Source organism: Nuphar pumila, chromosome 5 (genome assembly GCF_984573655.1).
Source record: "Nuphar pumila chromosome 5, dmNupPumi1.hap1.1, whole genome shotgun sequence".
In the NCBI taxonomy this organism is placed as follows: Eukaryota; Viridiplantae; Streptophyta; class Magnoliopsida; order Nymphaeales; family Nymphaeaceae; genus Nuphar; species Nuphar pumila.
This window is the reverse complement of record NC_143253.1, coordinates 3097998-3112766: the sequence shown is the minus strand read 5'-3', so window position 1 is coordinate 3112766 and position 14769 is coordinate 3097998. Positions and strand designations below refer to the sequence as shown.

Below are 14769 nucleotides of genomic sequence, written 5' to 3'. Positions count from 1 at the left end.
AGCATAGATCATCACTTGGTCAAAGGTTTTGTTTCAAGACAAGGGGCATAATTCGAAGATTATCTTCGTCATGATCAAGGACTGGTGCTCATCTTATGGAGTCTTGTCATGAATTTTGTATACGTTAATATTGAATTTGTAACCCAAGTTAGAAATGTGTATATGGAAATGCTATTGTTAACATGATGTTTATAGTTTATGTTATGTTAACATGATGTCATATCTACAATAAATTTTTTTTTAAATGTATAGGTTGGAAATAGTGGCAGTTGTCCTTGCCACTGTTTAATTGGTGTATGTACCAAACTAGCCTATTAGTGGCAATTTGCAGTTGCAACTATTGAGAGTAACAATGGCAGTCATATAAGTGTTGCTACTTATATGACTACAATCACAGTTGACAGTGCCACTGTTGGTATTAGTGGCAATTGGAATTGCCCATATAAATTTTTGTTAATGGATATGGTTGGGGCTATAGTGTCAATTATAACTGACACTGTTGGTTAACAGCAGCAATTGCTGAATGCCGCAATAGGAAGTTAGAGCGGCAATTATACTTGCCACTTTAGGTTCAATAACTGCCACTAATACCAACAGAGCCATGCGCCATATTGCCACTATTTGATTCAGTGGCAGTTACGCAAGGCTATAGCAGCAGTATGACGACCGCTATAGATCCCTTTTGTTGTAGTGCGATATATATCATGAAGATGACAAACAATAATTTTATAAGCAGGTAATTTGATTAACAGTGGGACTTTATATACAACCTACAAGCCGGTTAGTCCTGTAGTGCATCTGACACTACTTGTAAGTAAGGGCCATATAGCTGGTTATGGATCGGGTCATGCTTCACCTGACACTATATCCATTTTTTTTATCGGAATAAAGGTGGAGTCTTGGATCTGGTTATTAGTACCCATAATATTGGATCCAATATAAACGTGTAAAACCTATTTGTCTTCATGCAGATATTAGAAATTATGGACCAGGGTTAGTCCTGTAGTGCATCTATATTCCAACCCTATTTGTACTGTATCTGACCCGGATTTGGGGACATGATACTTGATCCAATAAATATGGGGTCAGACCCTGTTCGGGTCTGGATCGGACTATAAACCATTTGCATCCCTATTTGCAGCTAGCCCTGTTCAAGTCAAATATGTAGAACTACTCATCTTAAGGTCTGTAAATGGCATCAGGTGATATTGAAAATTACCATTGATGGTGATCTTTAAGTATCCACGTGGTGGATGGCAGGATGTCAAATCTTCCATTCAAACAATATTTATTTAAACGGGACTATACTATACGAAAAGAAGGGTGTTCCGTTCGTTTGTGCCACTTATCAATAGTAATTCGTTCTTCAAGATAAACAGCCGCATTAGTATGTCGTTGTGCATCTTTCAACATGTCCAGTTTGTAAAGGCCCTGATCACTACAATCTCGCATTATTGCTTTCCCCGTTTTGCAATCCTTAACACAACAATAGTCACGGTAAAATTCAAAACAGACATCATTGTCTTTAGTAAACTTTTGAACAGATAAAAGAATGTGTGTAATCTCAAGAACATGAAGAATTTGTTTCATAAAGAATTTAGAATTTGGATTCTTAAAAACTGAATGACCAATATGCTTGGTTGTTGCCTTGGTATTTGGATCAGAGTAAAAGGTTATTCAAATCAGCTCCAGAATCTAAAAACCAGGAGCCTTCTTCCATAGTAGTCTTATGAACTTTGGGATCAGTAGAGTTCTTTTGGAACCTACATATCTTGAGTTGTAGTGCATTGGGGTATTGTTTTTTGCATGCCTAAGTGGTTCGGTATTGTGCGGCCATGTCTTTGATTACCGCAAACATGACATGTAATCAATGCAGAGGATCGACCTCCCTTGGCTCTGCCAAATTGGCATCCACCCCCTATACCTCTAGTAGAGTTAAATCGATTTTGATTGGGTCTATTTCTCATATTGAAACCTTGATTATTTGGTTTATAAGCAAGGGTAGCCTTGTGAGCATCAGAATTATCACTTTATGTATAAGAAGCATGCCTAAGAGATCATCAGGAAGAATAGTACTTTTTTTAGTATTCAACACAATCCTGAAAGAACCATATTCACCCATAGAGAGGCCGACAAGTATAAGCATTGACAGATCTAATTAGGAACAAGTTTTTCAATCATAGCAAGCTGATGAGCTATATTCTTAGTCCTATTAAAATATATGAATATATTATCCTTTGATGTGACTTCAATTGTTAAACTCAAACTTTAGAGTGAGCAACATAGGTTTTCTTAAGTGTGTTTCACATGCTACAACTTGAAAGTGAACATTGTCCATCAAAGATGTGAGAATCCAGCTTAATAATAGTTTATTCATCCTTTTCCACTTGATATATTCAAGATTTTTCTCTACTTCCTTTCCCGATTCTCTACTAAACATATTTGATTTCAGATTTGATCCATCAGCCCATGAGGTTATAGCTTTTGAGTAAGACAATACATTGAGAATTTCATAACAAAAAATTGTCTCTTGATAATAAAAAAAATTGAAAAGTATTTGGAGTAGGAATAAGAGGAAAGGAATCATTAAAACTTGTTGTATTGGTGTCTGTTTCTAAAGCCATAGCAACTTCCAGGAAGATTTCGACCCCAAGAGTTGAGATCAACTAAACAGACGATACTGGCAGTCCTATGGAGGATCGTTGAATCAGAGGGGCTCTCTGATGCCATTCTAAAGAATAAACACCACAGAAATCAAGAATACAAGTTGTTATAGTTCGACCTCTTTATATAGAAAACACATGTTTTTTCCTAAAGTGTTTACATGGATTGATTCTTCCCTGAAGGAATCCTACTGCACCATAAGGCTTCATTAACCATAGAGTCTATTTTATTGACTGGGACTCTTCAGAAGACATCGACCCTCACTGGACTTCTTATTCTCTTGGGTCTTGATCACATCTTGATCTTGACCTTCTTTAATTAAGCCATCTATATCCTACGTCTTTGGATCAGATCCAAATCAACCAGAGTTTCCACTAATATGCGATTTCCATCTGCAGACAACATCCCATTTATCTTCATGAAGCCTCTCTTTGCAGATTTGCCTAAACAGGGGAATTTTGTTTAGGAATACGCTGCGCACCAACTAAAATTCACATACGTTTTGCATGCATTTCTTTTGCATTTTGCACAATATATATCAACTCCATGCACAACAACAACCTGAAAGATATGCATATCAATGACTAAGACTCGCCATGAGGTGCTAATCTGAGACCATACCCCGTCCTCTTATCATGTAGGAAATAACTTCTCTATGGAGACTTTTAAGCGTCCCAGTCTTATTACAGTTTTACCACAATGTTCATAATTAAAAAACAAGCATTGCCATTCATCAGAAGGATCAGAAATGTTCTATTCAGCTAATCAATGAAGCATAGAGGCAAAAAACTTCCCTAGTTCTATATCACAGTTCATGCGATAGCATAAGATTGAGTTGCTCAATAAATTTCAAGAAGGTTGTCTCTTCAGCAGAGAACAGAAGCAGTTTCAGCATTAAGACATGATAATATAAAGAAACAAGTTAGTTTTATAGCTCTCACCTATCATATCTCTGAATATAGAGTCTTGAACAGCAATATAAGAAAGCTCGGTCTAATACCAACCACCACTACATGGAGATATGATGGTGGAAAATACAACTTGCTAAATATGGTACAACAGATTTGCAGTACATTTTGGAGGTAAGCAGTCAACTGTGAGTGGGTGACAAAAGAAAGAGATTAATTTCATAAGCTCCTAAAAAACTGTTCTAATATACCCAATTGGGGACTAATGACTATACTCTTGCTTCAAATCTCAATCTTATGATTATCATGCACAATCAATATACGTGGAATAAAATCTTCAAAGAAATGGCTAGTGTGACGGCAACTTTCAGTGAGGTCAGAATTTCTGATAGTGCTGCAACCACTTAGAAACAAAAAGTAGTTGGGTTGAAATTTAAATATCTATTCCAAGACTTCATTTGGCCACAGCCGCTTCCAAGCAGATATTTCCTCCTTGCTATGCAGTTTCCTTATCCCACCATAGAATCCACTGGACTCATTACCCTCTTCTCTATGATCTTTTCTATTGATTCCTGTTCGCCGCCATCGTGAACCAGGTGCATACTGGTTAAACTCCAACATCACAGTATCTGCCAACATGGTTTCATAAAGTAAAAAATCATTCAAATAACCAGAAATATCTGATTAGTTTTACATAAACACACATGAATGCACGCACACAAACACATAAAAGAGCATGGTTTTTGGTGGCATATTTTAACATGCTCTCTTCGTAAATTCACTGTAATATCTTTGCGATTGGATCGTCTGATTTTGACACAGATAGGTTTTCATAAGATTTAAAAATCGATGGTCTACAATTTTCATAAATATTCAATGCTTAAAATTTTATGTTTTTTATCAAAAAAACATGATCCAAGTGTCATTTCCTAGCAAATCGACCATGCCGAACACATTTACAGGGTCAGATTTGCGAAAAACAACCCAGAAACACCTATTCGCTGGTGGTAGGCTGGCGGTAGGCTAAAATAGTGGTATGCAGCTACCACTGTCTCTCTCTCTCTCTCTCTCTCTCTATATATATATATATATATATATATATATATATATATATATATATATATATATATTCTGAGAGAGAGAGAGCCCTTTTAACTACCAATTAAGATTTAAATGGTCAGACCATGCAAATTAATAGATATGAAGGCAAAACACGGGTTATAACAACAAAGGCCTGGCTTATATCCTGAGCTAGAACTAAGCAATATAACATCTTCTCACCATTTAGATGGCAACGACAGCGATGTTGATTCCCATCACATGAATCCAAGTGACCAACAACCCCATACCACCACCCTGAAATAGTAAAATATAAATAGATGATTAATTTCTACCAAGCAAAGACAGGAGATTTTTGTGGGACTTGAACTTGATAAATGACAAATCTTGGCCGCAGCTGGCAGTGAATTACAGATCAGACACAGGTCACCAGATTCAGTGAGAGTGCTGAAAATCAATGAACCCATGCCGGCCAATGTAAACTGAAGCCAAGATCATATCAGGTTCAATCTTTCAGGTTAGCAAGTCTAACAATTTTAAAAGGGTTGTATATAAGCGCTTAAATACTATTTTCATACTCTTTTCACTTCAGAGCAAAAAGAAAGCAGTTAAAAGATCATGCATTAAAGTACATGCACATGTTACACCTATAAAAACTTCCTAAAATCTATTCAAGAAAGATTTCTTTATTCATTCATATTTAGAAAGAAAAGATCCACACCATAAGGAAATTCTTTGTTTCTTCTCCATTGAATCTCAAAATGGTCACCAGGCTGCAAATCATTGAGACAATCTGAGATGTGGAGGTCATGGGCAGAAGTGTCAACAGGAGCTGCCCTCAATCTCTCCCACTGGATCCCTTCCTCAATTACAATTGTTCGTCGCCCATGTGGTGGATACCTATAAAAGAGAGAAGATAAACCAAAATTAAAAAGAATTTACAAAAACAAAAAAATACTTTCATGCTGCCCTCAATCTCTCCCACTGGATACTTTCTAGCATATTTCTGATTTTCCATTAGGAGTTAAGACCAACATACCACTTCTGCAGATTAAGGAAACAACTACACAAGACTTAACTGATACAGGTCCCCTAAATGGTAGAATTTATGGAGCAGGACTGTCTTAAAGAGTCATTTTCCACATTAAATCAGTCCGTGAAGACATGGCTTGGATCCTTCCACATTATCAGGTATTTACATTCATATAAGTCCAGCAAAGGATTACCTTGCATGGAATGTGTCATTCTGGCAATCGTAGCAAAGTTCAGCATCATAACATGACAACATAAATCCGACATGCCCATTCTGCAGGTTGAATAAAGAGAAGAAAACCTTAGTAAGAAACTGAATTTTACTGGATGTGATTATGATAATCCTCCGAAAAGCAAGTATCCTAAACTGAAACATTCATCAAGATAAGAAATGCAACCGACTGTTTATAGATCTCATTGTTCAAGAAAAATATAGCAATAAACAGAAGCCTACCATACTGATGTAGACATAAAAAAAAATCGATTTCCATCAATTAAACACACAATAATGCAACTAAATAGAGAACACTTCATCAAACTAAAAATAATGGTGAATAAGAAATAATAGTGACCAGAACAATTTCCATCATGCCATAATTTACGACCATGAAATTTTTTTTAGAACAAGAGAAGAACATAAAGGAAGCTCAGATTATTCCAGCCCAAAACAACTTTGAAAAATCAATTCATCCGCAGAAACGATCACAAAATAGTTGAATAATTCAGATTGGCACAAACAACCCTGTAAAAGAAACAAGATCAGCATGGTGCAGGAATTGAGAATCAGAAAGTCAAAAATTACCTCCCGATTATAGATCTGCGCGGGGAACCAGAACTTCCCACTTTCAAGAGACAAATACCACGACATAACTGAATCAAGCGGCAAAGAACTCTTCGGTCTGCCATTGCCACCATCGATCTTTGATTTGAGCAAAGATAAAGGCCAAATACAAGAAAGACTTCCCATTAATCCCTTCGATCTCCTGTCGTCCAAAACGCCCGAATTCTTTCTTGCCGCAACATAGTTCTGCCATTCTTTGAAGGCAGCCTTGCCGAGCGCCCGACCCCACTTCTCCTTCAGATGCCTCTCCCACAAATGGTCACTCCTGCACCTATCCCTCATTGAACGACAGACTGCAGCCATGTTACACAGTCCAGAAGGGGGCAGCCTCCCAAGAATGGCTTCCAGGACCAACTCCGGCAGATCAAGCACCGACAATTCCTCCGTGGCCTTCTCTATGCTTTCAGCCCTCGGGAGGATCTTCATCTTCGACAAGACCCCGATTTTGAAGACGAACACACCACTGCTTCTCAACCACTCAGAGCACAGACGCAACAGCCCAAGCCAGAGCAGCACCAATAAAGGTTTCATCTGAATCCTGGTGCAGACATGAGAATGCAGAGATTGCAGGGGCAGGGGACTGAAGAGCAATAGGAAAGGCAGGAAGGATATCAAGAAGAAAAGCATCACACTAAAGGAGATGCTGGTGATTCTGATAATGGGCTGTCTCTCAAAAGTAAAAGATTAAGGAGCCCGACGAAGGGTCCTAAACCACCAACTTTAAAGCATGAAAAAAAAAACACTGTAAAAACAATGGAAAATCAGAAATTTCAATAGATATCTATATCTTGGTTCTGGGGGACACCTGATGATAAGAGGGAGAAAATGTTTTTTTTTTAACCCTTCAGGGTGGGGCTAGTCCTGTCACACAAGAAGAATTCTTGGTGTTGATTGCAGCCAAGTTTGATTGGGAAACACCGCAATCCTCTGATACAATGAATTGGGGAACCTTAAAATACAAAATACCACACGTCCCCACAAATGCTGGCCACAACCGGTACAAGCAATACCAATTTTTTTAACCCCCTGGCTTGAAAGGAGAAAAGGGCCTCAATACCCAAATAATGGCTCTCTTTAAAAGAGAAAACAATAGCAAGATGAGCTCCAAGAGACAGTGGGCTGATTGGGGTCACGCTTCTGTGGCACAAGAACCAGGTAAACACTACCACTTTATTGAACAACCCTTCTTTTCTTCCTCCAAAGAAAGAAGGGGAAAAAAAATAGACAGTTCCTCCAAACCTTCGAAGGAAAACACCTAAATTTCTTGTGGGTATTCTTCCTTTTTGGAACCTCCAAAGCAAGAATCAGATCCCCAGATTTAATAGATGGAAAGAGATTTTGGTAGTTGGATTTGCGTCAGGATTAGGTGCAACCATTATCCAACCATTACTGGGTGCAGCAGGGAAACCTGTGATGAAGAAGACAGAAGGAAGTGGGCCCATGTGCCTCACTCCTCCCATCTGATCTTCATCACAGTCAAACAAAACTCCCCCCTCCTCTCTTTCTCTCTCTCTCTGACCCCTTTAGTTTTTATTACATTACATGGCCGCATTCGTAGGTAGGGCTAGTGATCGAAATTGGACAGGCCAAAAAATGCGGGCTCACTGCTATAACGAGGGCCACGAAACCGGCCCAATCTCCAACCAATACCACCCAACGTTTAACTTCCCCACCACCAGAAATGGGCTCCATAGCCGCATCTTTGGTTGGACTGAGGTACTGTTTAAATTAACCGTTGGATGCAGTAAGGCGATCAATGATTGGTGGGCACCAGGTGAAAAGAGTCTGCATCATGCGATTCGTAACATCACTTTATTAGTTTATTCCATCTCCCGCAAAAAATAGCCCGACTCTCTAGCTATGTCATAAAAGATTCGTAAACACGAGGACACGTGATGCGAGTTCGAAATTTTTTCAGAAGATGGGATACAGATTCTTCTTCCTGTAAGAGTAGTGATAGAGAGCTGCAGTTGGTTCTTTTCTTCTTTCCTTTATCAAAGAAAAATATGAGAGAATATTTATCTGTCCTCATCTGCTCTCCTACTGCCTTCTTCTTGATTTTCAAGCTCAAATTCAGCTATATTGCTGACTGTTATGTGAGTGCATGTGCATGTGTGGCCAGGTAACTCTGCAGCATTTTTATGATATTAAGAGATGCATAGACACATGGATCTAAGCATAGGACTCACATCTTGATCTGTTTTCCTCTGGAACGACAAGTTTTAAACTCCGAAATCCTTAAATTTTTAGTCTCGAGGGAAATGGGTTTTGGATTTAAGAACTTAGGATCTCCAGATCCTACCTTAGTGGCATTTTTACACTCCCACTCAAGGGAAACCTCTTTCTTTTAAAAGAGTTACTTTGCAAGAAAAGTGCTTCTCTCATAGAGGTATGAATTTATTTGAATGGAAAAGCTGTTTTTTTGCATTTATTATATAGTGCTAACATATATTTCTTATAGGCAATTGTTTCACTCGTTGTGGGAAAGAGGCACTATTTCTTATGAAGGAGAACCTCTTTCATAGGAAAGGGCATGAAACAAAAGTATAAGTATATTCAGCATTGGATAGAATAATTCTGTCTTTTTAGCTAAACTTAAAAATAACCTGAAGGGGCTAATTACTTTTTTATACTATTTGAATCTAAAAAAGATGGATGTTGAGAAGATCAACTAAAAGAATCACCTTGGCTAACTTTAGGGATGTCAATGGGTTGGATGTAACCCGACATCTGACCCGGAATCCGATAAGAATTTGGTTAGCCAAATCCAAATCTGATTAGAAATCTGATTCAGATTCGGTATTGAATTTTGCAATGAAACCTGACCCGAATCCAATTAAAATCCGGATCAGACTAAAACCCGAGACTAAGTGTAAATAGAGAGTATTTTTTCGTTGAATTTATGTTTAGTCATTGCGATATTTAAACATTTTAGATAGAGACCGTCTTTTCCAAGAAATTGTTCAGAGGACATCTTATGTTACTTTTTTTACACTATGAAATTACTTAATTGCTCTTAATTATATATAAAAAGAGAGGGGCTACAAAAATCACATTAAAACGGTCGAGTTTCATTTGGAAGAGTTGAGTTAGGTTATATAAAAAATAACACATCTGGTCATTTGAATAACTTATTCAAAAGGTAATTTTTTATCTTAAATATTTGAAGATTAATTAATGCAGCCACATGTAAATATACAAGTACACTAGGCACCAATATGCAAAGTGTTAAACTACCCCTAAAAGAATCAACTCTTTCTCCAGCAAATGGGAGGGGGGTGACTCATCATATACTTCTTCATTCTTCTCGTCTTCAATAAAAAAAAAAGTTCTTCATTCATTCTTCTACAACATTATGCTACTAATCATTAATTTCTGTCATACTTACTGAGTGGAAAAGGACTTGGATTGGGACTCAAGTGGAATCAGACTTGGATCAGATTTTTGGGTATGGTATTGGGTCTGGATTCAGGTCTAATCAGGTGTAATATAAGAAAAACTATATCCAGATATGATAAGTACTACATGAACCATACCCAATAAAACCATTTTTTTATCATTTTTACATTGAAAATTTACGGGTCTTAATTGAAACTCTGGTTGGGTCCGGTATAAAATTTTACAAACTATACCAGGTCCATGTATTAATCGGACCTTCAGGTCCGGACCCAGGTTTTAATCGGGTCTTCTTATTTGTCACCATACCCAGACCCTATAGGGCTTGGCTTGGTTCGGGATGGGTCCGGGTAAACCAGGACTTGGGAAGGCCAGTTTGACACCCCTCGCTTTACATCCTCCAAATCTCCAATGACGACTGCATAACAACCTGTTCTTGTATATCACCAACATAATGCCTTTCTTGGTGGCTGGATTTACTATAACAAGGCTAAATTACGCTTACTTTTACGAAAAAAAGCTTGAAAAGAAGGAAAATTGATAATTATTAATTAAATTTACATAAAATTCAAAAAATAACAAAGGTTCAAATCATCCTGATTGAAACACTCCCCCCCCCAATAAGTATTTATTGGTGAAGACGACGAACCCTAAACCTATTTTGGATCCGAGATGAATCTATTACATTGAAAGATCCAAATCTAAATAAAACTGCAATAAAACCCTAAACTAAAACTAAACCCAAATGGATCTCTTGAACCCAAACTGCACACTTCTCAAGGTGTATCTTACTCATGGACTGGCGTAATCCATTTTAAATATCTTCAAAGCGAATGCATTTGGTTTGAATGGAATAAGCATAAAGTTTCTTGGGCTTGGAAAAGCCTCAAACTTCAAATGGCAGTGCAAGGTGAGCTTGTCTGGTAGGAGTAGCTGGTGTACGTCACCTTGTGTTGGGGTGTTGCAGGTTCAAAACCCAATGGTATAGTTGTATAACTGGTAGGGGTCTGTCGAACCCCAGCTTGCCTTTCAAAAAGAAAAATGTATTGCAATTAGGAGGAGCCTTGTGGCTACCTGTTCATATCAGGTTATTTATTTATTTTATTTATTTTTTTGACAGAGAAAGCTGGGGTTAGTCAGAGACCCCTACCAGTTATACAACCATGCCATTTGGGATTCGAACTTGCAAAGTCACAACACAAGGTGACGTGCACTAACTGCTTTTGCGAAACCCCCCAATTGGAAGGAGATTGTCCATCTGTTTGGCCAAACAACACTCCCTCATGGTAATCTTTAATTTGTCTGATATCAACTTTTTTTTCTGCAAGTGGAGGTTGGGGTGGGAGTGGTTAGGTCAAGAAACTTAAAATAGAATTATGAGGTGGACTAGAGCTTCGTGTTCACGTTGTTCTTTCCTATTCTTTTTTTCATCTTTTATCAAGTGGAATCATATTATGATTTTGAAATGCAAGTGGGCCAAGGTTATCACCAAATCTTGGTTAGAGATGGGGGGTTAAGGATTAATTAGCTGTCTAATGCTATGTCACATGAATAAATATATGGATATGATATGATACTATCTAATTCGAGGCACAAACACATGATTTTTTTTATGAAGATTTAGAAGGCTCCGCTCATCTGATAGCTAGGTGCAACGGGTCGCGTTTACCTGACCCAAACCGTACCAAACCCTATATGGTCTGGGTATGGTGATAAATAAGAATACCTAATTAAGACCTGAGTCCGGATCCAAAGGTCTGATTAATACATGAAGCCGGGTATAATTTATGAAATTTTATACCAGACCCGGGCGGGCCCGACCTGAGTTCCGATTAATGCCCACAATTTTTAATGTAAAAATGATAAAAAAATATTATTTGACCAAGTATGGCCCGCGTCTGGTTCATGTAGTTCTTATCAGGTCATGAGGGTATGGTTTCTCTTATGATGGATCCGATTAGTCCCGTGTCCGGACCCGATACCATAACCCGAAAATCAGGGCCAGGTCTGATTCCACCTGAGTCCGAAAACCAAACCCGACCCATTAACATTCCTAAGTGCAACTTGTGAACGTCAACAAATTGATGGGAGTCTGGGACATCACGAGTTCAAAACCTAGGAGGAGCATTTCCTTGCCATAAAGTTGAAGCTGGATGTACTCTCTTTGTGGGGGGCAGAAGGCTTGGTGTTACAGAAATGATACCTATAGGTGTATTACGATACTAGGGTTTAAACCATGATGTTTGGTTGAGGTAGGTGTGAGGCTGTGGATAGATGGTGGGCCTAGGCTCCTAGCAATGTTCTGGTAACGGCAGACACCATGCAAAAGGCAACACTGGCTGGCACATGTGATGCTTGAACTTGAGGCCCCCATGTAATCTAAAGAAATCCCCTATCCTCAAGCAACGTATAGCCTGTGATTGTTGTTCATTTATGATATCACCTAAAAGGTTCATGGTTGGGAATCAGCTTTAGTGATCGGTCCACGCAGATTGATGCATCCAGTTGCTTGGACCAGAATCTTGTTTAAGGTCCCAAGTGGGGCTGGTAAATGAACCGAGCTGCTCGTCTTTCGGCTCATCCAAAGCTCGTTAGTGTTCGACTCATTTAGCTAATGAGCTGATCACGAGCTGGCTTGGCATACCTTACCGACACAAGTACGAACAATGCATGTTCATCTCGTCTCAACTTGTTTAGGCTCGTCATCTTAACGAGATGTTCGGCTCGTCATCTTAATGCTCGCAAACTCATTCGAGCTCAGTTGCTCATTTATGTTCGTATGATCGCATCTTAACGAGCCATTTATGAGCTCTTCGGCTCGTTTAATGCTCGCAAACTCGTTCGAGCTTGATTGCTCATTTAGGTTCGTATGCTCGCATCTTAACGAGTTGTTCAGCTTGTCTAATGCTCGCAAACTCATTCAAGCTCGGTTGCCCGTTTAGTTGTACACTCTCGTTTAAATATATTTTGAAAAATTCTGACTTATTGAAAAAAATAAACAAATCTAGAATCACTAAAAAGATTAAAAACTGTTTTAGAGCAAAACAATATTTTAAAAAAATCTTGACTCACTGAAAAATATTTTTCAAAATTCATTTAACTCAAAGTAATATTTGAAAAAATCCAGACTCATTCAAAAATTATTTTTAAAGATTCAAACTCACTGAAAAATATTCTTAAAAATTCATTCAGTGCAAATAATATTCTAAAAAAACAAAATTCATTGAAAAAACTAATTTTAAAAATAAAGACTCTGAAAATTATTTTTACAAATTCATTTTGTGCAAACAAATATTTTAGAAGTTTTGACTCATTGAAATAATATTTTGAAAATTCCAGACTCGCTGAAAATATTTAAAAAAATCATTTACTTCAAAGCAGTATTTTAAGAAATCTTGACTCATTAAAAAAATATTTTTGAAAATCAAGACTCTTTGAAACAATAATTTTAAAATTTTATTTATCAATTTTTAGATAATTCAAGTACGACACATGAGCAGGTTTCTATAAAGATTCAAAATTTGATGATTCAAAATTTTCATAAGTTTTAATGCTCCTAAGTCATAAAAACATTTTTTATTAAAAACTCAATTTATTTATCGAATCATAGCAAATAAAATATGTTGAACACATTTGTATGGTTGGATTTGCAAAACATGACTTAAAACATCCAAAATCAATCGGTAATCTGTAATCGTAGGGTGGAGTCATCAACATTCAAACCCTTATCAAGCCCACCAATCATATTACACGTACATGGCTGGTACTCGTTTTGGTAGGGAACCTCATTATAAAAAAATTCAAAATTAGCATTGAAGGGAACCAATTTTTCTATATTTAAAAAATTCAAAATCACTAAAAATAAAAATTATTTTAAAGCAAAACAATATTTTAAAAAATCTTGACTCACTAAAAAATATTTTAAGAAAAACAGTTTAGAGCAAAAATATCTTAAAAAATCCTGACTCATTGAAAAAATATTTTTAAAGATCAAAACTCACTGAAAAATATTCTTAAAAATTCATTTAGTGCAAAAAATATTCTAAAAATTTAGACATTGACAAAACTACTTTTAAAAATCCAGGCTCTGAAAAAGTATTTTTACAAATTCATTTTGTGCAAACAAATATTTTAAAATGTTTTGGCCCATTGAAATAATATTTTTATATAGATTTATATAGATTTAAAAGGTGAATAATGATGACATTTTTATAATATTTTAGTTTTTATATTTGAAAATTATTTGAAATGACTGGTGAAAACAATCACTTTTTTAAGTAATAAAATAAATTTTCTATAATTATGATCATAACCTTATTTAAATATTTTATTATACCATTTTATATGTATTGTGTCACACTGTTAATTTTGTAAGATCAATTTTTTTTAATGTTGTTTTTTCTGTCTAAAACACTATCATTACCTACTAACAAACTCTTATAAAAAATTTAAAATAGTTTTGATTTGATTTAAAAAATTAAATTTATTTGAAAAACAAAAGGTGACATAATGGAGAGCCGAGAGGGGTTTTGTTAGTCTGTTGGCGCCTTGGGGGTTCAGAAATTAGACCTTCACCACTTCACGACTTCATTGACTTTGAGAGTGGTGAGTTCTCTCTCTCTCTCTCTCGTCTTCTTCTTTTTAGATTTATCGTCATTTTTCTTTTTCTTTTCAGATTTAGATAACCCCATTCTCTCTTTCTCTGTGATGTCATGTTCTAATGGGTTCATGTTGACCGGGAAGAGGTCAATCTTCGTAGGTCTTACAAATCTTGCTATCAGAAACTAAGGTTAGGGTTTTCTTTTGTTTGAAGATTTGTATTCCTTTTTATAGTTTTTTGGATTTTTTTGGGGCTTCTTATTGTTATTA

General features: G+C 36.7%; 1 protein-coding gene across 1 annotated transcript; it reads right to left on the bottom strand.

Moving 5' to 3' along the window:
- Window positions 1-3576: 3576 nt before the first annotated feature.
- Window positions 3577-8013, bottom strand: LOC149836491 (F-box protein At2g26850-like). Its single transcript, XM_090007009.1, has 5 exons — window positions 6466-8013; window positions 5858-5937; window positions 5353-5531; window positions 4854-4928; window positions 3577-4201 (listed from the first exon to the last, which is right to left on the bottom strand). Exons 1-5 carry the CDS (start codon window positions 7129-7131, stop codon window positions 4014-4016), a joined length of 1188 nt encoding a protein of 395 aa, XP_089863135.1. The 5' UTR covers window positions 7132-8013; the 3' UTR covers window positions 3577-4013.
- Window positions 8014-14769: the final 6756 nt, after the last annotated feature.